The sequence below is a fragment of the Python bivittatus genome, unplaced genomic scaffold, assembly GCF_059951505.1.
Source record: "Python bivittatus isolate LINGU-HERP-01145 unplaced genomic scaffold, Pbiv_v1 ctg000330_np1212, whole genome shotgun sequence".
NCBI classification, from domain to species: Eukaryota; Metazoa; Chordata; class Lepidosauria; order Squamata; family Pythonidae; genus Python; species Python bivittatus.
In genome coordinates, this window is record NW_028277058.1 from 42710141 (window position 1) to 42734180 (window position 24040).

Sequence of the window (24040 nt, forward strand, 5' to 3'; positions counted from 1 at the left end):
TCAAATTATAGTTTTGGTGTGTTTCCAATCCCAAAATGATGGGAAACTCTGCTGTGGATTTTCAGCAACAATTGTGTGTTATGCATAGCCTTGGGGCTACAAGTTACTAAAAGGAGGCAAAAAACCAAAAAAGGCTGATCATCTACTGAAGATTGGAGAGTTGATTCTGCATTCACCCTCTAAATCTAAGATTTAATATGGAGTTCATGTGTTAGCAATTAAGACAATATTGATAAAGTGATGGATCAACCCAAAGGTCCTCCTAGTCACCAGATGGCCAAGCAAATGCATTCAGGAAGTTTGCAAGCACAGGCAGGAGGAGGAGAACCTTCTGCCACTGTCACTTTCTAGCAGTCAGCATTCAAGGCATGCTGTCTGTGATATTGGATGTAACATATAAACATAAATACTAGTAGCTACTGTTAATGCAATCTACTTTTAAAACCACCCACACTGATGGCTATTGTCAGTTCTAATGGCAGCAAATTGTATAGCTTAAAAATGTGCAGAGTAAAGAAATACTTCTTTTTATCATTCCTGAATCTCCCTGCTTTTAGTTTTAATGGATACTCCTGAACCCCAAGAGAAAGGGTGAAAGGCTACTCATTATTTATCTCATTATTATCATCTACATAAATGTCAATACTACCTCAAGTGCATCCATTAAAACTAAATATAAAGCGGTTAATGAATGATAAAAAGAAGTATTTCTTTACTCAACTCATACTTAAACATATATAGTTTATACACTTTTGTCATGTCTCCCATTGCCTATCATTACTCCAGGCTAAAATACAGCTATAATCTTTCCTCATGAAGAAGGTGTTCTCGAGCCCTAAGAAGCAGTGTGTAGATGATCTCATTCTTCTATAGAGCAGTTAAGAAGTTTTTTCACAAGGAGTAGTCCACTGTTGATAGACAGGTGTTCTCCAAGTAAGTTATTGCGGTGTGCTACGTATGAATCTCTAGAAATCCCTGAAGGAGTGGAGGCAACTGCTGGTAGTCAAAGAGACACAACTGCCCCCACCTGCAAGCTGTATTAGCAGACTTGCTACATGGAGTCTTAATGTAGACTTATTTGATGTCTATAGCAACCTGCTTCTGTTGGTTAATTATCTGAATAAAGAAAGTTTGTCAAGACTCCTAAAGCTACAATATATAGTAGTGGCTAAATTTGAAAATTTGTCAAATATATTCCTGAAAAATAAGTTTCCACATATTACTGAGAAAGATTTGATGAAATCATTCATTTTACCTTGGAGCCATCGAACCTGTGTGGCCGGTCCATATCCCCTCTCATTCTTGGCTGAGATCCTGAACACTATGGCAGGCTTGGACGTGTGATCAACATGAGCATTTGCAAGCTGGGCAGCAGTCACTGTACATGAGGTCTTAAGGCCACAATAGATTTTCATGAACATAAGTTGATTAGGATTTTCGTGGAGTTGGGTGGTTCTTATTGCCAAATAGGCTGAATATTCCAAGATATTTCCTGAAGGTGAAACTGGAGGCTCCCATGAAAGATGAATACAGTCTGCACTCTAAGGAAGAGAAGACTCACTTTACAATTCTAGAGAGAAAACTGTAATTTTGTTCTCTAATTTCAGGTATGTGCAGATTAGTTAAAGTTGCTCAATACTGAGCGAAAAAACTCAGAAACACTAGCCAGTTCATACGCTGTACTAAGCCATAATGTGGCTTGGTGATTTCTGGCTTAACAAGTTGTGAAAACTCAGATCAAGTCTGCAAATGTACTGTGTTTCTGACTTACTGTAATCTGTGAACAGAGCAACCTATGGTTTATTCAATAAAACATGGCTAAATAAAACAGGCTCTACATGATATGCCAATCTGGAATTAAATAATGTCCTTCAAAATAGATATGTTTCTACCTAAGATAATGAGATTTTACTTGAGTATTCGAGTTATATCTCTAGTAATCCTGTAAGGTAGTTATTATAATATACTATATACATCTAAGGATCTAGATCTGAAAATAAAAATTAAGAAAAATTACATCTTGACCAAGGTTGCTTAAACATCTAACCTGAGACTTAACAGCAAAATTTTCCCACTAAGAATGAATATTGTTAACCCTTGCATCAAAGGTCTAATGTCCACTCAGATTCTCCTTTTTGTCAACTCAAAATTGCTTGCTTTTCTCAAAGTAATATTTTTATTTAGTTGTATTTTACCTTTGCTGGCTTTTTCAAAGTTTCCATGAAACTTCTATAAATGTTAAAATCTCCTGTTCAGGTTTACATACACACAGAGGGAGGGAGGGAGGGAGGATGGATGGATTACCTTGCTAATTTTCACAATTGAAGGTGCTCCAGGAAATCCAGGGATGCAAGTCTTAAATTCACTGACTTTGCTGAAGGGCCCTACACCACATCCATTAATTGCAGCAACCCTGAACCTGTATAAAGTGCCAGGAGCGAGATCCTGTTTCTTAAGTACACTGTCATTTGGAATATCTATACTGTCTCCCTAAAAATAAACAAACATGAAGACAAATAAAATATTCATTTGCTTTTTTAAACACAGATCCTAAAGACTCTAGTATGCTCTAGATTAAATTTCCTATTAAGGAAGACCTTTCCAGCACAGCCACCTATTAAGCAAAAACAGCTCTGAATGCTTTTAAGATCCACCGTTACGAATGGGAGAATGGAACATATGATACAATCTCGCCCACCCTGGCAAATGAGACTTACGCGTGCTTAATTTCGGAACGCTATCCAATGATCAAAGTACGCAACACAAAGCCCGAATGCTAACCATGCCCCTGAACACCTTGGTTGGGGTTCCCATAAATATATAAAAGGTGTTATAAAACTGAATATGTTAAACACATGATTGGAGCATAGTCACATTAATGATATCTAATGTTAATCAAGATAAATGACATTGAATTTAGGTTTTTATTAGCACTGCCCACTATTTTTTGGAGAGTGATTCTTGGCATGCTAAAAGCCAATGCAACTCTCTGTCTTGGAAAAATTGGGTGCCCAAATTCAAAAAGGAAAGGATCTTAAAATTAACTGGTGACAGAAAGGAACTACAGTGGTACCTCTACTTATGAACGCCCCTACTTACGAAATTTTCGAGATACGACCAGCTCCAGCTCCCAAAATTTACCTCGATGTGCAAACTCCGCCTCGAGGTACGGCCATTTTTCCACCCTGACACGTGGTCCGCGGCCATTTTTCTGTCCCGACACGTGGTCCGCGGGCATTTTTCTGCCCCGCCGCGCGGTGCGCGGGTGTTTTGCCGTGCCCGACGTGCGGCGCGTGGGCGCTTTTCTGCCCCTGACGCGCGGTGAGTGGGCGTTTTGCCGCCCCGCCGTGCGCGGGCACTTTTCCGCCCCTGACGCGTGGGCATTTTGCCGCCCCGCCGTGTGGTGTGCGGGTGCTTTTCCACCCCTGACGTGCGGGCTTTTTGCCACCCCGCCGGCGCTTTCCCACCCCTGACACGTGGTCTGCGGACGCCAGAACGGATTAACGGTAATTACATTGAATCTTATGGGAAAATTTGCTTCAGGGTGCGACCAAATTCGGAGGGCGGAACGGATTAACCGTATTTACATTGAACCTTATGGGAAAATTTACCTCGACTTGCGACCAACTCGACTTGCGATCAGAGTCACGGAACGGATTAAGTTCGTAAGTAGAGGTACCGCTGTAGTTGTAACAATAAATATAACAATCCCAAAACCACAACAGCCAGAATGGCAAAGGGCTGGGAACAACAAATAAGCCCAAGTTCGTTTAGTTCTTTACATAAGCTGTTAATTCCTTCATCTAAACCTTCCAAGATCCAATTATGTCCCTACCTTAATTTTGTTGTTACTATTTAATAGGCAAATCCAACAAACCTTGCTAGAAAGCATAGCCTTTTCTTCTTGCAGCAAATAAAACTGGCTCACTAACGCAGTGTTGCTTTGAAAAATGCCAACATCATACCACCTTCGCTCTTGTGTTCTCATTCTTGCATTCTGCTTTGGTGGTGAAGTTTTCTATGATTCAAAGAGCAGGTGTTATTAAAGTATAGACTTTCTCCTCATCAACAGTCTAATGGACAATCCAATGTTGGAGACCTGAATGTGGAAGAAATTAGAACTTTTCCCCCATCCCATAGTGACAGCCCTGCCAATGTTAGCAGGAGAGAGCCGATCTCAACATACTATACATATGCAACAGTACTATGTATGTCATTTAGCATTTATTCAACGTATTTCAAGTCACCAAAGCACTTATAACAGCCATCTAAGAAACACTGTAGCATAACACTGTGCTGCAGAAAAGCCAAGATAGCTGCTGAAATTAATTTGATGTCATAGCTGCCAGTGCTAGGTTGAGTTAATACATTTTATAGAATGAGCAATTAAATCACATGCTGAATAAAAGCTGACAAGTTTGCAAATGACCCAACCACCTCAGTTTCCACCAACAAATACTGATCATTCTATTAGTATTTCAAAATTAAGGAAAACAGGTTTCCCTCTTTCATTAAAGTCTTTTTCACAGAAAGTGACAGAACATATACTCCTAGTGAAAAATGCAAAAGTTTACATCTGGAGGTTTCTCTTGTCTTGCAGTGTATTTATGCCTAGGATGGATTTATGCCTTTTCTGATTTCCATCCTAATCAGAAAAGGGAGAGGATGCCCTATTCCTTCTCCCCCAGTCTGTATTCTTTGCCACCTCCTTGTAGATGTAACAAAAACGTAGGTGAACAAGTGTGATAAGTCTTATTGGCAGTATCTGCTACTCAAAATGTGTCATGTACTTACAGTTGACTGTACAGCTGAATCAAGTGGGTTAATAACTGTGACTCTAGTTGAGGGCACTGGAGACTCTTTAACTAGGAGAAACACATGTGAAATTCTCTTACTTTAGGTACAAAAACTTTTGAAAAGAAATCCATCAACAGCTATGGTTGAAATGTCTTTCAGAGATAAAGTTTCATAAAATTGTGTACTATGTGCAGAAATCAGAATGCTGACTTTTTTATTTGGAAAGCAATTGACAAACTGCCTGTGATGCATGACTATCAAGAACAGATAAATATAGGCTGAATGAAAAAATAATCTGAATTCAATTTAGACCATGCAAAATTAAATAAATATAACTCCATTTAAAAAAATAGTCAAAGACTAGCAAAATCACAAATTCTACAGGTTTCTGACATTTTCATGTGATATCTTCTGCAAGATATTGTCCATATCTCATCACATTCCAGTCTTTTTTTTAAAAAAGTCATGTTCCTTCCCCTGAAAAGGTTACCATTCCTGGAATATACTAAAAATAAATGACAAAATGAATATTGATATGCTTAATAATATTGTTCAGCTATGCAGAGTTTGTGAACACTTTAAATTATAATTGTAGGCACAAGCAGCTTAATTAGAATTTTAAACATTTATAGACTAACTTCATTCAAAATAGAAACCAAATATATGGAAACAAAAAATTAAGCTCATATACAAAAAATCTCCACCATTGATTTAAAAAAATGCAGCCTCTTAAAATAGTTATTTGTAACTTAAATATCATTTGTCCATACATGTTAATTTCAGATACTGTATATGTACTGGAGGTTACAAAAAACCTCCAATACATATACAGTATATGTAAACTCCAATACATATACAGTTTATGTATACCATAAACACTTCGTCCATACAACATAATTTCATATAGTGTATATGTATTGGAAGTTACAAAAAAAATTGTAAAAAAAAAAAAGGATATCAGCATTCAATCCAAATTACCTATTGTTACCAGCTGAGAACAAAACCATGAGAAATCTAACATTCTATTTTTTTTAAAAAAAAAGCATAAGACACAAAAGAACAGTAAGGGGAAGGCCGAACAAAATTATTACACCCAGAACTAAATAGTTCCCACAGAGAGATCTCAAAATAAAGACAGACCATCTGGTTAAAGAAAAGGCAAACTAAAAGACAGTCTTATGGTATCAGATTGGCCTAAAAGGTCCTCATCTACCTTTGGAGCAGATTGGCTAATTTTCATCTTAGAAAACTCATTTGATCATAGTTTTCTTCATAATCCAGTGCATGAACAAACCTTTATACCTGCAGACGTACTGAAAAATTCAAAACTGTTCTATTCACCATCGTTTTCCATTCCATCCAAACTTCAAAATTATGGATATCTGCTTCAAAATAAAGCAGAATGTTCATCCACAATTGAAAGTTGGTTTAATGGCCTGGCTTAGTATAAAGCTGGCAACCATCTTTTCTCAGTCTGAATGAAATGAAGGTTAATAAATCGTTTATTGATTCAAGCAAAGGCACCGCCTGCATGTGTTAAAAGACCTATTCACATCTTGGTTAAAAATCTTAGATATATACATCTTGATGCTGTTCAAGAAATGGAACTCTATAGTAATCATGAAAAACCCATAATGAATATGATTATCTTAGATATCTAAGATTCAAAATACAAAATGTGAAGCACTCAAACTTCCACATTTGAACTACCTGTTGGTAATAAGGAAGTTTCATCTTTCGCAACTGCCCCGTTTGATGAGTTGGTTCTAACAGCCTGCTGAGTTACTATATTTTGTGGGGCGGAGGCTATGCCAGACGTAGATGTATCTAATTGGGAAGTTCTTGAATCAAGGTCAAGTAATTCATTTAGATTTGCTGACATCTGAGGACCTGAAAGGAGGGAAAGCAAAAGTCCATCACATATGCAAGATGATCTCAAGACAAAAATAATACATTTTTGTTTTCTACAGAAATACTTTTCCTTCAGATGTAGCTGGAATATCCATGCAGCAGACTGGCTTATAACCATGGCTTTTAGCTCTTCAGGCTGTAGAAGATGCCATTTTTGAATGTTTACTCACATTAAATGTATTTCAAAAACTATTAAAAACAACAACTCAAAGAGAATGTCTCTCTACAGGTCTTTCTCTGGTAGGCTCGTTTTTTTCCATTGAGGAGAGAGTATGTGTTTGAAACAGAGGGAATCATTCAAAAATGTGAACCTTCAGCTGCAATTTAGAATAGTATATCTTACTTGACCACTTAAATCTGCAGAAACTGTAGATCAGTCCTCATCAAAGAGCTTCAGCATGCCTAATAAGTTTGCTTGTCTGAAAGTAATTTGGAGAGGGAAGGGGGGGGGGGTTGCTTTTAAAAAATTTATAAGCATTGGCTTTTTGTAACCAAAGCCCATTTCTGAAATTCAAAAATAATTTGCCATGTATCCTACATAAAGGAGATGGTGTCTGAAAATAGCCAGGATCAGCAAAGCTGTCACTACCAGTGATCCTAAGCAGATCTTAATAATATAGGTAACTCCTATCAAGGTCTCCGATATACTTTTGTTCTGTCTAATCAAAGCAAGGATTTTAAAAAATTATCTTGGAAAGATCTCTCATTTATCACAGTTTAGGAATGCTATGGTCCTCACAGCAAGAGGAAACCCAGCAACATCCTCTGCAAACCATCTTGTAAATACTGCTTCTCAGCTCAGCCATGGTTGACATTCATTATCTAGACCCAGATTAAGGTGGTACATCCATCCTAGTGCTCTTAGATCTCTCACTGACCTTTGATACCATTGACCACAGTATCCCTCTGGACCAGTCTGCAGGGGTTGGGAATTGCGGGCACCATTTTATGGTGTTTTTCATGTTTTCTTCATTGCTGATCTCAGTCAATGTTGGGGGAGAGGTCATCCCCTAAGCTCCTCTTATGTAGGGTGCTGCAGGGTTCAATGCTTTCTCCCCTCCTGTTTAACATTTACATGAAGCTGCTGGGTGAGGTCATCTGTCAGTTTGGGGCTCAGGATCATCAATATGCTGATGATACCCAATTATATCTTTCAACCCCAAGCTTGTCAAAATTCTGTCCCAGTGCCATGAGGTTGCATCAGCCTGGATAGGGAGGAACCAACTCCAACTCAATCCTACCAAGACTGAGTGGCTATGAATATTAGGACCCCCTGGATCTAAGGACTTTCCATCCATACTCTTGGATGGGATAGTACTTCCCCACTCAAGAGTGGTGAGCAATTTGGGGGTCCTCTTGAACTTACAGCTCCTGCTTAAAGAACAGGCGGCAGCTATGGCCAAGAGGGCCTTTGCTTAGCTCCATCTGGTACATCAGTGGTGCCCCTTCCTGATCCGTGGTGCCCCTTCCTGATTGGGAGGCCCTTCAGGTGGTCATTCATGCCCTAGTCACTTCAAAGCTTGACTACTGCAATGCATTGTACATGCAGCTGCCCCTGAAAACCACTTGGAACCTTCAGTTTGTCTAGAACGCAGCAGTGCAGGCAGTGATGGACATAACTTGGTATGCCCATGTGACACCTATGCTCCACAAGCTGCAGTGGTTGCCAGTCTGCTTCCAGGTAAGATTCCCCTGTCAACGATACTGAACAAGTCAAGCCATGGCTATCAAACATCAAAAACATCTGCCAGGCTATCCTTTACATGGACGATCTGAAGCTGTATGGAAAAACACTATCTGAAATAGAATCACTGCTCAACACTGCCTGAATATACAGCCAAGATATTGCAAGGGAGTTTGGACTGGACAAATGTGCCACCCTTACCATCAACAGGGGAAAAATAGTGAAAACTGAAGGAATCAAGATGCCCTATGAAAATAACTTGAAGAGTCTAGATGAAGATCACTACAAATACCTGGGCATCCTTCAAGCTGACAACATCAAGCACACTGAAGAAGGTTAGTAGTGAATACATTATGAGAGTGAAGAAGATCTTAAAGTCCAAACTCAGTGGAGGAAATGCCATCAAGGCAATTAACACATGGACAATTCCAGTCATTAGATACACAACTGGAATAGTGGACTGGACTGAAGCTGAACTAGAAGCCTTGGATAGGAAGACCAGAAAAATAACAACAATGAATCATGCCCTTCATCCACGCAGCGATGTTGACAGACTCTACTTACCAAGGAGCATTGGTGGGCGTGGAATGTTGCAAGTACACCAGATAGTTGAAGAAGAAAAAAGGGCATTGGAAGACTATCTGAAGGACAGTAAAGAAGCTGCACTGAAGCTAGTACACAATGAAGGCTTACTGAATACTGAAGAGACCAAACTAGCCTACCAGAAAGACCAAGTGAAGAATAGAAAAGAGACATGGCAAGGCGAAGTATTGCACATCCAGTACACAAAAAATGTAGCAGGAAAATCAGGTAACAAGACTTGGCAATGGCTAAGAGCAGGAAAGTTGAAGAAAGAGACAGAGGGGCTAATTCTGGCTGCACAAGACCAAGTCTTAAGAACAAATGCATATAAAACCAGAACTGAGAAGTCAGCAACAGTCAGCAAATGCTGCCTCTGCAAAGAAGCTGAAGAAACAGTGGACCACCTAGTTAGCTGCTACAAGAAGATCGCACAGACTGTCTACAAACAACGGCATGACAAAGTAGCAACAATGGTGCTTTGGAATATCTGCAAGAAATACCATTTGCCTGCAAGCAAGAACTGGTGGGACCACAAAACAGACAAAATAATAGAAAATGAAGACGCTAAAGTGCTTTGGGACTTTAGAATTCAAACAGACAAGCACCTGCCATGTAACACCCCAGACAACTGTTGATAAGAAAGACAAAAAAGTCTGGATAGTAGACACCACAATACCTGGAGACAGCAGAATAGAAGAGAAAGAACTGGAGAAAATCACAAAATACAAAGACCTGCAAATAGAAATAGAACAACTGTAGCAAAAGAAAGCAAAGATAGTACCAATAGTTATAGGTGCCTTAGGTGCAATCCCAAAACATCTGGAGTACCACTTGAAGACCATTGACATTGACAAAATCACCATCAGTCAATTGCAAATGGCAGCTTTACTTGGAACAGCTTATATCTTGCGACGATACCTTTAACACCATCAAACAAAAACATCTACCTATCCCAGGTCCTTGGGAAGGACTTGATAGGTGGATAAAAATGCCAAATCCAGTCTAAACATCTGGCTGACTGTGTGACCATCAAAAATAGGTCATTAGTAAAAATCAAAACATTAACATCCATTCCTGTCCCACATATATCTGGAACAACATCTGACAAATAAGTTTCAACTTAGTGCTGCTTACCTAAAGTGCTAGCAGGCAAACATAAAGGGGCATTGGACTCTTTGGAAACGGAATGGTTTTTCTTCGCATTTTCAGTTTCTGGAATCTTTGCTTTAGCCTCTGAAATGGAAATTTGCACCTAGACAGGGAGGACAAGCACCAATTTCTTTGTAATAACAGCTATGTTTATGGCGGTCAGCATCTAAGGAATCCTCTATTTCTGCTCCAGGTTGGAAAGCAACAGCTTTATGACTCTTTTGCCTCATTTGTAATAAAGTAGTTTCCATATAATTTATAGTCTATATAGGAACTAACAGCTGAAATTTTTTTGAGAGGGGGATTCAACAAGAGCTCTGCTGCTCATTCTGCTGAAGGAGAATTCTAATTGGTTCACACAGAAAAGGGGAACTTTGGCCCCTAATCAAATGAAAGCTAGCTCCTGTTACTACTTTCTTCCACATGCTGCTGTGTGTAGGGGGAAATGCTCCCAGCACAAAAGCAGGATATGCAACCTATAACCTCAAAAAGCCTTGGACTGGGCTTCCAAATCCACTCTAAAAGTTGTCACTGAATTGTATTTTTAACATGGCAGCGATGTAGTGTAATGATGATATAGAGACCCCTTTAGAAAATCCATCTAGGAACTGGGTCCAGGGGCCTAGTATCTCTCCAGTGGGTCTGATGGCAAGCCTGGGTTAGATGCTACTTTGGGTGGGTTACAAAGAGGCTTGAGGCAGGTCCTCACTTGGGGTGAAAGAACAAGAGTTAGAGAGCCTTTAGGATGGGAGCATAGGCTTGCCCTACCAGGAGATGCCTCTATTGGATCTGTGGGTTGGTTAGGAAAGCAGTGGAAAGATAGGTGTGGTGGGTTGGTTGGTTGGGTACCAGCATCAGTGGTATCACCATACTGCTGGTTTCCTGGGTGTATAACTTTTGCATGTTAGTTATTCTTTTGGAAGCAGTTGGTACGTGTGAGTCAGCCCTGGGGAGTTTTGACTGGGCAAAATTAGAATTCGGGCTTTAAAACAGCTATTAGGTAATAAGGGTTTTGTAGAGCAACTAAATCATATAGACCAACTAAACTACAATTTTTGAGCACATATTCATATTACTTGGGCAATTCCTAGCAATACTCTTCACAGTATTAACTTACATTGCTTGAGGCACTGAGGGTTTGGGAGTGGAGATCCAGTTTAGTTCCTAGAAGAAGGACAATATTCATTAGTTGTAGAATTTGCTGCCAAAAAAAAAAAAAAAGGAATCCTCTTCCATGTAAATGTACAAATGATCTGTAGTGAAAGGAGAGAAGATACTCCCACAGATTCTGAGATGAATGAGTTAACCCATCTAGATAGTGGGCAGAATTCAGCAAAGCCTGTGAAGCTCTAACTCTAAATAACCAATCAGGAGCAGGAAGTTTTGGTCTCAGGTGAATTTTTAAAAGAGGAGGGGAACAATTCCATTTTGCCTTCATTTTTTAATCTTCTGCCAGTAACAATCAGCCAACCCCAATCGTGGAATGAGGACTGATGATTCAGAAGAAATTAGTCATCTCAGAAAACATGGAGCTTAATCAATTATGATTTTTTTAATGTATATGATGGGTTGATCTGAGGCTCAAACAACATTTTTAAAGATTTGCACTTCTGGCTTAAGTTTCTTTGAGAAAGAGTACTGTTCAGAATCAATAGGTTCAGGTTGCTTCAAAGATCTGCATGATGTTTTCTTCCCATCCTTGAAATCTTGTGGTTTGTTGTGGGACTCCTCTGACATTTGAAAGGTACACCATAAAATGAAACTTTGCAAGACCAATTGGGTGCTTATATCACTTTGTGTTTTGCTTACTATAGTCTGATCTGAAGAAGATAGGTTAGGTGATTACATGGAGCCACCTCCAACAGATAAGCAACATCCTAGAACAGAGTCTGGGCCAGAATCAATCCCAAATAACAACAGACACTCCAGGAAACTGTAATTCAGACTTACTGGTACTGCCACCTAACCCACATGAACAGTGCCAGGCAAAGAACCATCACAGCATTCTATTAGAACAACAGTGTCTTGAGAATAAGATACACTCAAGAGTATGGCCACCATGTCTGAACTACAAAAGTGCAGATAGATGTTCAATGGCAGCAAAGAAATACCAAAAGTTTGTTGTACCATCTAGTAGTCATATAAATTTTTACAGTCCAGATCTGGTAGCCCTGCTATGCAGCTAGATCAGACTTGATGAGCACAAGCTTTGTGAGGTAGGGCTCATAGCTATTATAGCTCTGCAACTCTTTTGATTTGAAATTCAAGGGTATTTTGAAGCACCTTGGAGTACAAAAGTAACCTGTGTCTCTTTCCCATGGGAAAAGGTATGGCTGCTTTATACAGGTACTACATTTGTACTCCTCTATGCTCTGAGCACCTTCTAGAAGTGCACAGTCCTGATAACTACAGCCCTCAGTACAAAACCATTTGGGAGCAGTTCATTGCTGGCTGGCTTAGCTTTGCCATAAGAACAAGCAGCAGCAGATTGCTGGAAGCATCATCTTTTTTTTTTTTTTAAAGCCTCTGTTGTACTACTTCTTTGTTCTCTTACTTTTATTTCATTATTTTGCTATTACCTTCTGGAATTTCATCAGACTAGGACCCAGGTTCAGTTTTGCTTTGACTTCTGAAATGACTGATACCTCTTAGCATGCCTCAGACTATGAGCAAGAATTCTTGATTTCTTTTCTTAATATAATTTTTATTAAAGCTTCTAAACAAGAAGATAAAAGCTAATACAAACTAATATAAAGGAAGAAAAAAGAAAAATAATAAAAACAAAAAGGGCAAGAAAAGCAAAAAATGAAGAAAAATAGAAAAGATATAAAGTGGCTTCCAATATTTTTCACAGCAGTTATAAGTACAAATATATTTTAACCTCTCTCTCTAAAGTTACATATTACTCTTTTCTATAATCTATCCTGTCTAATCATCAAAACCATAAATCAGAAGAATTCTTGATTTCTGAATATGGATCCATGTGTTGCCTCCCCCAATGCCTAACCCAACACAGGATAGCATTGCTCAGTTGTTGCTAGACTTTCATTTCAGCCCTAGAGAGATTTGGGGGCTACAGGAAAAACGACCATATTTCTAAAATACCCTAACATTAACACATGCAGGCATTAAAACAAAGATAGGCACCTTTATGGATAAAACATCCACTTCTTTCCCCCTTAATTTTTTTAAAAAAGGATTGCTGTTATGAATGGGGATAGTGACTTCTGGGTTGTTACTATTTTTAGGGGTATTAGGGTTTCTAAATCTTTCTCGGAAAGCTAAACCTTAAAAAGACGCATAAAAAGCGCTTGAGCACCAGTTTTTCCTACTGAAAAGAAAAAAATTTGTTTTACTTTTTTTGCTGCAGTTGTCATCAACATTTGATGGTATAATTTTGGGTAGCTGTCCACCCCTGCTATAAAAGAAAGAAAATCCTGCAATTATTTTACTCATGTAACTTATAAACTTGCTTTTATTTTGGAAAATGTGCTACTTTACCTTGCACACACGGCGATCGTGGCTCAGGTGCCACAGTAATGGGTATTTCAGCTGCAACAGGTGTTGGCGTATCTAAATTTAGTTGAAGAAGGTATCCTTCAACAGTAGGAACTTCATCCCATTTAACTTGAAATGAATTAGTTGTAGCTCTGATTAGTTGTACCTGTGATGGTGCTGGTGGTTTCTCTTAAAGGAGAAGAGTACATTCCAATTACAATAAAATATAAGTCTTTTTAAAGGAAATCTAAAATTTTCTAATAAAATAATTATATACACAGTGTGCTACAGAAAAAAGTTTTTATTCTAGCAAGCTCTCAGATGAGGAGAAGGAACATTAACGTTCTAAAGATAATCCAAACCTATCTGACATCAAAAGCTCTAAGACAGTGTTTCTTGATCTCAGCAACTTTAAGTTGTGTGGATTTCAATTCCCAGAATTCCCCCAGGGATTCCCTCCCAATACCTGAACGCACAGACGTGAAATTCCTCACTATCATTTGTTTGCCCAGTTTTGATAAAGAAAACTATGGTTTGCTCAAGTAAGCAAGCTGGGAAGGAAGGGGTGAAGATATGCAGGCATATAGTATTCTCTTAATTTTTCAAACTACAAGGCAGAAATGTTAGAATTGAACCAAGCCCAGAATTGTGTTCAGACAATGTACAAATCCATGGCTAAGTGAATCATTATTTACTGAACTAACTTAACTGCCTGGGTTCTCAGAACACACTAACCACAAGCTAACCATGCTTCAGTGGATTGTGCAAATGCAGCCTAAGTATGGAGGCCCAGAGCAAAGCAATTCTTGCATATTTCTATTATGTAACTGATTTTTTAAAGTTTCAAAGCCAGAAAGTCAAATACATTTAATTTTACCTAGGTTTTTATCACCATCAATAATGTTATCAGAAAGTATTAGGTAGCCCATTTACCTGTATCTAGATACCAAAGATCTTTGCAGCAAACTTGATTGTTCCAAGCTTTCCTGTATCCATCTCTGCCGCTCCATATATACAAGCGAGAGCCAACAATGACTGCGCAGTGGCCAGCTCTTGGACCTGGTAACAAATTGTTTTTATCTTCTTGGCAATCTGGGATTAGATTTATCCATTCTGTAGTATCTGATAACAATTTAAAGAAAAATAAATTAATATTTGACTGCATTATTAGCAAAAATTAACTCTACACTGACTGCTTAATACACACTAACTCATAATGAGCAAGTTCATTCTTACCACTGTTCATTGGAGGCAGGATACAAAATAAACCAGAAAATCCTACACATCAAAATAGTATTCCCAAAAAGTACCAAATAATCACAGGACCATATCATATGGTTCAAAGAACTCTCAAAGGTTTTATACCTCCAACAAAGAAAATCTGATATCCATCCTTTCAAGTACATTCTTTGGGCAGTCCTCAAAGCCTGTTTTCCTAGAAGCCTTCTGAGTCTTCACACCTTGGCCCTGACTCCTACTTTGGGGTTCAGTAGTTCCTGATGCCACCAGCTAACTTCCCAAAGGTACTTCACCTGTCATCCTCCCTCCCCCCTCCCCCTCCCCCTCCCCCGCATATGGACTCTCCCTGCTTGCTTTAGCAGCACATATATTAAATTGGACAGAGTTCTCACACCCTGTGCTGCCTTTCTGGCAATTAAAAGGTGAACATGCAAAACATGGAAATCATTTCATTAATGCCACCTCCTGGCAGTGTGTCATAAGAGGACAATGACTAGACGCTTCACCCCTTCTTTCCCCATTTTGGGAGATACATCAATATCACAGGAGATATAAACACAACCTTTATTAAAAGAAAAGAGACAATGTAAGAAACCATACCTTTTAAGTATTAAAATGCAAGCATTCAATTTTGAAGAAGATAAATTACAAAGCTGCACATATCATCATATACCACTGCTGGCAACTTGTTAAAAAGAACAAAATCCAAAAGAAAACACAATGCTCTAAAAAGACCACAAGATGACACTAGTCTGCTACAAACGGAAAGTTCTGTGCCCATAATATTATGGATCACACAAGAAGTACTACGGATCACAAGAAGATTAGCTTCATAAACATAATTTGAGATATACATTAAGGCTGGAACCAAACACCCTATTTCCTAACCTGTATACAGAGCCAGAGAGAGACTTAGACTCACCATAACACAGCAAACAGAAATCATAAACCTAATGCTAATTCTTGGCTAAGCATTTTATCTGTTTCTACAGAAACTGCAATGACCTGAAGAATATTTTCTCCTGCTTCAATTCCCTGGACCTCCCCAGCTTCTTGGGGTCTCACGTGTCATTCAGAGTCTGCAGGAGAGATGAAGAATCCCACTCTTTGCCAGCTGGGCTCCACAGACTATTGCCAACTTCTGCTTTTGTTTCAAAAGGACCAACCCTCTTCTATCTCCAGCAGAGGACAGAGCTTGGAAAATTGGACTTTGAGAATATACATGTAAGAAAGCCATCTCTCACCCAAAGGGATGTGGGTTGTAAACTTGTAGCCTGCCTTGTGGGGTCTGATAGGCAAACTAGATTCACAACCACTCCCTTGCCCTCTTCCCTGTAGCTGCCTCTGATAACACAGCAACAGAGCGATAGCTGCTTAATATAAAATTAAGTAATATAAGTAAAATGCATTGGTTTAACCCTGGTTACAACTTCCTAGTGTTATTTTAAGGACACACCATATTATTTGTAGAAATCTGTTGTCTGAAGGTTATCCAATATAGTGGAATCTCTGCTATGCACAATGCAGAAAAGTGATAGCAGATTATGTCCCATGCTGACATAGGTTGTATGCAGGGTTACTCTGTAAAGCAGTGTTTCTCAACCTTGGCCACTTGAAGATGTGTGGACTTCAGCTCCCAGAATTCTCCAGCCAACATGTTGGCTGGGGAATTCTGGGAGTTGAAGTCCACACTTCTTCAAGTGGCCAAGGTTGAGAAACACTGCTGTAAAATGACAACAATGAAGTATACTAACCTAAATTTAAGTAAGAAAATGAGCCAGTACATTTCCACTCCCCATCTTGAGAAGGGAGGTTCTCATCTGTACTCTGTGGGATCCATCCACCAAAAATGTACATTCTGCAAATATAAGGAAATGGAGGGTGAAGACAGGAACAGAACGAGGGTAGACATAAGCACCATTAATTTCTGAGCTTTATTTCTCCATACAAGCTACACACAAACTATTTCCCAGCTAGAACTTGAGCTTAATTCCCTTTTCCATTCCTCCAATCCTCCCAAGCCATACATTGAGACACATTCAAATAAATTAAGTAAGAGCCAGTAATACTGGCAGTGGACTGTCTTTGCCTGCTAGATTTTAACAAAGGTATTAAACACATAACTGATTATTACAGTTGCTTTAGAAGCTGCAATTAAATAATGCAGTATTAATTTAATCTCATTATGCCTTAATTTTAAAAGAACAGAACAATTGCAACTGGCTTCATAAATTTCATTAATCCTTAGCTTATTCAGCCATGATTTGTTTAAATTATGAATATGTTGAGCCATAAATCATGGCTTATAAGCCACAATGGCTAGGTTCAACACACTAAACTTAAAACAAATATCACATTGTAACTTAGCAGGATAGTGCCATAAGCATGAATAACTATAAAAACATACATTAAAACACCACAGTATTTGGACAATAGAGTATAACAGAATCATGCTGGGCTAACTACCTATTTCTGAAAGAAGAACTCACATGCTTTCAAACAATGTTTTTCAAAGTATGAAATCACTGTTTCATTCAGGATTTTTTGTAGAGGGAGGTCCAAACACTATCTTCCCCTTGTTTTCTTATCATCCTTGTTTTCCACACAGAAAATCTTTTTTTTTTTTAAATGAATGGTAGTACAAACTGTTTTAAAATCTGATTGTCTCTAGCAACAAGTCAGTCTTAAAACTATTAGGCCATACTAATGAAGAACATGATAACATAGAGATAGTGCAGAATTTCCCTCACAAGGTGGCTGAATTCCACAGTCCACCATCTTTGTATATAACTACATCATAGTAGAAAGTTAATTTGGTGTAGTGGTTAAAAGCGTGGGAAATGAAACTGTGAGTTCTAGTCCTGTCTTAGGCATGGAGCCAGCTGGGGGATTTTGGGCCAGTCACTCTCTCTCAAACCTAGGAAGAAGGCAAGGGTAAACCACATCCAAAAATGTCAAGAAAACTGCAGAGACTTGTAGTCAAGGCTGATTTGAAGGCACACATACACATCATAACACACAATCATAATATCTGTGGTCACAGGTTATTACCTATTACACTGGTTATTACCTATTACTAAATCTAAGAATGTATCATTAATACATTAGATCATTAGATACATTCCCACACATAGCACAATCATTATACATATTTAAATTAAACAACATTCTTCAGTTATCAGTGGGTGACAAGAAGGGATTATATCCGATGAATGTAAAAAACAAGGATCTAGTAGATGATAGGAGGGCATTTGATTCTGTAGCAATACAGTTAATCACTTGTTTGGAAGTTTCGCATAAGAAGATGTTATTCATATAATAAATATATCCAAAAAAGAAGAAGATTGGGAGTCTTCCGGGACTCTTGGCTCCTGTTCAAACAGCAGATGGCAACTATGGCCAGGGAGGCTTTTATACAGCTTCATCTTGTGTACCAGTTGTACTCATTCCTGGACCTGGAGGCCTCACTCATGGTGACCCATCCATTAGTCACCTCCTGTCCAGATTACTATAACACGCTGTAGATGTAGATTCTAGATATAACATGCTTCTAACCCTTGAAGAGCACTTAGAAGCTGCAGCTGGTCCAGAATGCAGCAGCACAGGTAGTTCTTGGTATGTCTCATTATGCCCCCAAAACACCATGGCTCCGCAAGCAGTACTGGCTCTCAGTAGGCTCCTGGGTGTGATTCAAGATACTGGTTATTACCCATAAAGCTCTTAGGGCATAGGGACAGGCTTCTTGGGGATCACCTTTCTCCCACTGTTTCTGTTCGGCCCACCAGATCTAGTAGAGGGGGCATGCTCTGAGTCCCTTTTATCAGACAATATAATCTTGCTGGATCCTGGAGCCATGCCTTCTCAGTGGCAGCACCTGCCTTGTGGAACAGTATCCCCCTGGAGATTTGGATGGACACAACCCTGTCAGCTTTTCACAAGGCACTGAAGACCTGGCTGTTTCCCAGGCATTTGGGTCAAATGGGTAGATCAGCTCTGTTGTTATTGATTGGGGGGGTGTTGGTGAGTGGGCTATTGTTTACCCTTGGACACTGGGGGTTAAATATGGTTTTCTGTGTTTTAATCTTTGTAAGCTGCCCATCTCACACAATTGACTCTATATAAATCAAATAAATAAAAGTGCACAATGTAGGATGTTTACCTTACAGAATACATGTATTTGGTGTCCAGTGCACTAGTGGAGTTCAGAGGCAAATATCCTTGTCCTGAGTCCTAGTCAGATTTCTAGCAACACCTGATGCACAGTGATTGTAGAGAAACAAATATTCCATCTATCCCGTTTCTGAGCTCCTCTGAGTTTTATATACATATTGAGCATCACACTAGCAGGGGTGATATGCAGATCACATGACTCAAACTTAGATATGAAATATGCATAGAAATGTAATGGCCAAAAAGTGTAGGCTTAGGGGATGGGCTTAAAAGGACACAGGAATATGTGCTACATTGTATAACCCCAATCTCCAATGAGATAATAGGGCTAGAAAACACGATATATGTTATAAAAAAGCAGTATTATCAATGATAGCAATCAACTGCAAGTTCTTATTTATCATGAATAATCCTGCTACATCTTAAACAACCATGTGAATTGGTTATTAAATAGCAACTTCTAGAAATATGACATTAGCATTACTCTCTTATGCTACTTCATGCTATAAAGTCTTTTCCCCCTCCTAATGCAACAACATATATTATCATCAATGCAAAAGTACGCCTTTCCCTATGTTCAAAGCTCTTTGTCTTTTTCTTTTCCTTTCTAAAAGACGCCATGGGCTTTCTGATTAAATTTCAGGTCATGCGCAGAGGATTATATGTCCCCAAATAAAAACCATATGTTTAAGAAATCCATTTCGGTTTCTTGGAGGTCTATAGTTAGATCCCCTAATCTGTATACAAGCTTCTCACAGGGCTGAAGCTCACTGCATTTCACATACAAGCAGGATCCCTAAATTCAAACACTAGAGTAACAGTCTCCTACTAGGTGTACCTTTCTATAGGTGAGCTTTTAACAACAGACATACTTGTTTCCTATTACACTGGCTGTATGGAGACTACGGGGAAGTGGCACTGTCCCTTTAGTTTCTGGTTTCGACCAAGTCATTGTCTCTATTAAGGAAAAAAAACAGAGAAAGCATATAGAAGGAATTAATTTCATGAACACTTATGTAGGACACTCTCATAAGATATCATTTTTCAGATTTCAGGAAATTTGTCATGTACAGACAGATGCTAAGGAGGGTTATTGTTGAAAAGTACATTTGTAGGCACAAAAGGTTAGTTACAATATGCACAAATACATACCCACCAACAAAGTCTACAGTGGCTACCTTAGAAGGTAGTATTTTAAATGGTGGAACTCTATCTTTCAGTGCTACGTGCTTTGAAAACTGGTAATCTTCCTTAGACTTTTCAGGATCAAAGTTCCAAATATAAAGTTTTATGGAAGATTATAGCCAAGCAAAATAAAAACAAAAATTGCAACCATTAGTTTTGCACTTGCATTTCATCCCTCAAAGAGGATCTTTGAGCAATACTGACTTTCCTGGGCAACTTGTTCATGTCAATGCTAGCAAGCTTTGGAAATGGTACATTCCCCATAACACCAGTGCCACTATTATCCACCTTTAATTCTAGAGTCTGTGGTACCCTACCAATGATTATTATATTTGCATAACAAGCATTAAAAGACAAAGCCATCTCTCAAAACTTTTAATCAAGGCTATTTTGTTTTTAAACAATTACTGCCAGAGAAACAATGAATATTTTGACATACTTTTGAAAAATCAGTACAGTTTCTTAAAAAACATTTGTTGTGTTATCAGTATTAAAAGTTAATGCAACAAACTGATTTTTTTTAAAAAGTGGCATCATATATCTACTTTTCATGAGTCTAAGGACTGGCTACAATTATCCATTAGAGCAAAACTGCTTGTTTTGCTGTGTACTGTAAGAAATAGCATTAAGGTAGAGTTGAAGCTTAACAATAACTTTAAAATTGATGTACACTTTCCCATCACACTACGAATCCTTCAGAATTAATCATTCCTTAGTATATTTTTAAAAAAAATTAAACATTTTTTTAAAAAGCACAATTTTACTTGCAACTGCACTCACCTATATCAAGCTCCCAAAGGTCATTAAGCCGACAACCAGACATCCCTCCGAATACAAACATTTTTGGATTTCCCAAGTCTTTTCTACAGTATATAACAGCTGTGTGAGATTCTCTGGGAGATGGCAAAACTCCTCTGGTCACTGGAATAGTCCAGCCTATGACTCCAGATCCATGCTGTAGCTCCAATTCATAGAAATCATTTAAATATCTAATATGGGTTAGAAAGACAGAAAATGTCAATTTTACCATAGAAAGTACTACCATAAAGAAACTTCAGCTTGTCAATGCAGTCCCTAGGTTTTTACAACAATGCTTTTTTGCAAAGGGTATAATAAACATTTGTAAAAACAGATTTCAAAAAGAAAAAAAAATAGAATTTTCCTCTCCTGGAGATTTGCCAAAAGTATGTCTTCCTGAAGCATTGTAAAACATTTTTATTCACTATGACTTTGGGTTGCCAGTTATAAAAGGGATGGGGTAGAACACCCACTTTTATGTTAATATGGGCTACAGGCTAAATAATAAATGAACCTCTCAAACTGAAATATGTACAAATATTGCAACTTAAGATGCTAAAGTAAAACTAAGGGTTTTGAAATGTCACTGATTAGCTTTAAACTTTTTATCAATTAATGAAAACCATCAAACCATATCTCATTATACATTTAAGATAATTTTAATATAAACTGCTCCAAATGCTACTAATATGCATATTTTTGTTGTTATTTTCAAGTATCAAGCTTGAGTATTAGTATTTCATATTTCTGAATTTAAGGATCATCAGAGTTTAACAGCTGATTGCTAATCTTCCTTGATATTAATAATTGCAAATAGGTTTCAACACTAAATAGGCCCACTATGTACATTCTAACTGCTATTACCATACAGCTATCGAAACGTGAGAAACAAACCATACTAAATATTCTGTTCTAAACTCATCAGCATACCTGGGAATGTTATTGTTTGAGTCTTCGCTCTCATTTGCCAGTCCACCAAATAAGTAACACTTGTTGCCATACAGAGAGAAGCTATGGCCAAGGCGAGGGCATGGAGGCAAACCTGCTGAAGGGGGCTGAGGTCTCATTTTTTTCCACAGCCATCGACTTGCCTTGAAGTTAAAATAAAAGCATGTTGAGAAATGTGAGCAAAATTGTTTAAAAATTACAACATTGCTGCTATTGTGGGTGCCAGCCACCAAACTCTCATCCACCAGAAGGCAAGCAAAGCACTGGGCTTCAGTCAGTCAATTTTCTAAAAATGCTTCTAGAACCTATGTGAGGACCAGAGGCCCTGATGGAAATAAAGGTTATCATGGAGGCTGGTTCTTTCATTTCCAGCAGGTTAGCTTTCACATTTCCGTTAAAAATAATAAAAAAGTAAGGTAGAGGGCTTGGTGTTGGGGAGTGTACTGTGATCTATGGATGCCATTTCAGAATCCAGAAGATAAAGATTTGCTTATTTTATCTTCCATAAACTGGGATTCTATTTGGCAAAAGTTATTTCAAAGGAAATCCCAAGTCAGTCTGGTGCTATGGATACATATGGGCAGGAGAACTATACATTGTTTCCATGCATCAAGCACACATTATAAGCAATATGCATTCCTTTTTTGCGGGGGGGGGGGGAGATGCCTTCAAGTCAGGGTTGACTCCTGGTGACTGCCTGGGCAAGTCCCTGCAGCTGGCAAGATTTTGGAAGTGGTTTGCCCTTGCCTCCTTCCTAGGACTAAGAGTGACCAACCCAAGGTCACCCAGTTGGCTTTATACTTAAGGCGGGACTAGAACTCATAGTCTCCTAGTTTCTAGCCTTGTATCTTGACTACTATACCAAACTGGCTCACCAATCTCTTCCAATTTTATTAAGTACAATATAGACACCCACTAAGAATATAATTTATTAAATGACCCCAGGATTCTCAACCTAGTTAAGTAATTGTGAAAATTACCCATACCTGTAATTCATACAAATCATTACTATATCTTCCATATTCAACCATTCCTCCAAATACTAATATTCTGGTACCATCACAGACAAATCCATGGGCTGCACAACCTGGTGGAATATCTCCTCTAACAGCAGGAAGAAACCACTGGTTTGTGGCTGGAGCAAAACACACATTAAAAGGCCATAGGTCAGAATTAATAGTATGAGCCTGATACTACTACTAAACAAGAAATCAAAACAAGAATTTAAACATGGAATCCCTCAATTTAACAATGGGGTTTTAATATTCATTAATTTTAAATAGATTTTAAACCTTGCATTCTCAAATAAAAATGTATGCCTTTCTTTGTCTAGAAAGTGAAAACATGACTCATTGGTTAATTCTTTACTTTCCAGTCAGTCCCAAGATCTGTCAGTTAGGGCCTGATGCAAAAGACAGGCACTTATAGAATAAAACATTGAGATAACTGTTTAAGTAAAACAGAGCTCACAATCTTTTTGTACAAATATCTACACCAAATTACCAGACACTTTTCATTTTAGCAGAATAACCTAGGGCAGGGTTTGGGATAATTTGATCAAACAATTAACTTCAAAAATCCATGCAAAAGTACTGTACTGCAGAGAAATCAATAGGTCCCAATTTATTTTTTGCCAACTTGCCCAGCAAACATTTTATATTAAAAATACCTAAAAAAGAAATGTAATATGGTCAGGCTCTGCTCCCAAAACTATTCCTATATTTTATTTGCAGTGTAAAAATTCTTATTCTCTCACATCTTCCCACATCCAATTTTAGCATAGTCTCTTTCCCTCAACACAAGGATTTTCCCTAAAAAAAATGTTCCTGCATCCATCCTTACCAAAAAGGATTGGAAAATTAGATGCTAAAGTGTTTTTCAAAGTGTACAAATGCACCTCACACCTATTAGAGCCCCTTTCCCAAACTAGCAATACATTCTTGCTACTGTCTACCTCTAGCTTTACTAGCTAGGCTAATCACATCCATTGTGGTATTCCAATTTCAGCAAATCTAAATGGTTACCAAAGCCTACACTTTGAGCAGCTTTGCATCCCACCTATTTGGTGGCCTATAATCA

General features: G+C 38.4%; 1 protein-coding gene across 2 annotated transcripts in view; it reads right to left on the minus strand.

Annotated features, from left to right (window-relative positions):
* The window catches only part of HCFC2 (host cell factor C2), a 32002-nt gene that overhangs the window by 6043 nt on the left and 1919 nt on the right, over positions 1 to 24040 (minus strand). Inside the window, exons 2-15 of one of the 2 annotated variants that reach the window (XM_007438447.3) lie at positions 22948 to 23096; positions 21944 to 22104; positions 20996 to 21204; positions 19903 to 19987; positions 16615 to 16718; positions 14555 to 14743; positions 13625 to 13810; positions 11241 to 11287; positions 10109 to 10226; positions 6508 to 6687; positions 4795 to 4865; positions 3878 to 4018; positions 2305 to 2490; positions 1256 to 1541 (exon numbers count right to left, since the gene is read on the minus strand). In XM_007438447.3, the coding sequence (XP_007438509.1) occupies positions 1256 to 1541; positions 2305 to 2490; positions 3878 to 4018; positions 4795 to 4865; positions 6508 to 6687; positions 10109 to 10226; positions 11241 to 11287; positions 13625 to 13810; positions 14555 to 14743; positions 16615 to 16718; positions 19903 to 19987; positions 20996 to 21204; positions 21944 to 22104; positions 22948 to 23096 (2112 nt within the window). The remainder of the gene's footprint in view (positions 1 to 1255; positions 1542 to 2304; positions 2491 to 3877; positions 4019 to 4794; positions 4866 to 6507; positions 6688 to 10108; positions 10227 to 11240; positions 11288 to 13624; positions 13811 to 14554; positions 14744 to 16614; positions 16719 to 19902; positions 19988 to 20995; positions 21205 to 21943; positions 22105 to 22947; positions 23097 to 24040) is intronic. The other variant, XM_088141100.1, reaches the window with a different exon arrangement.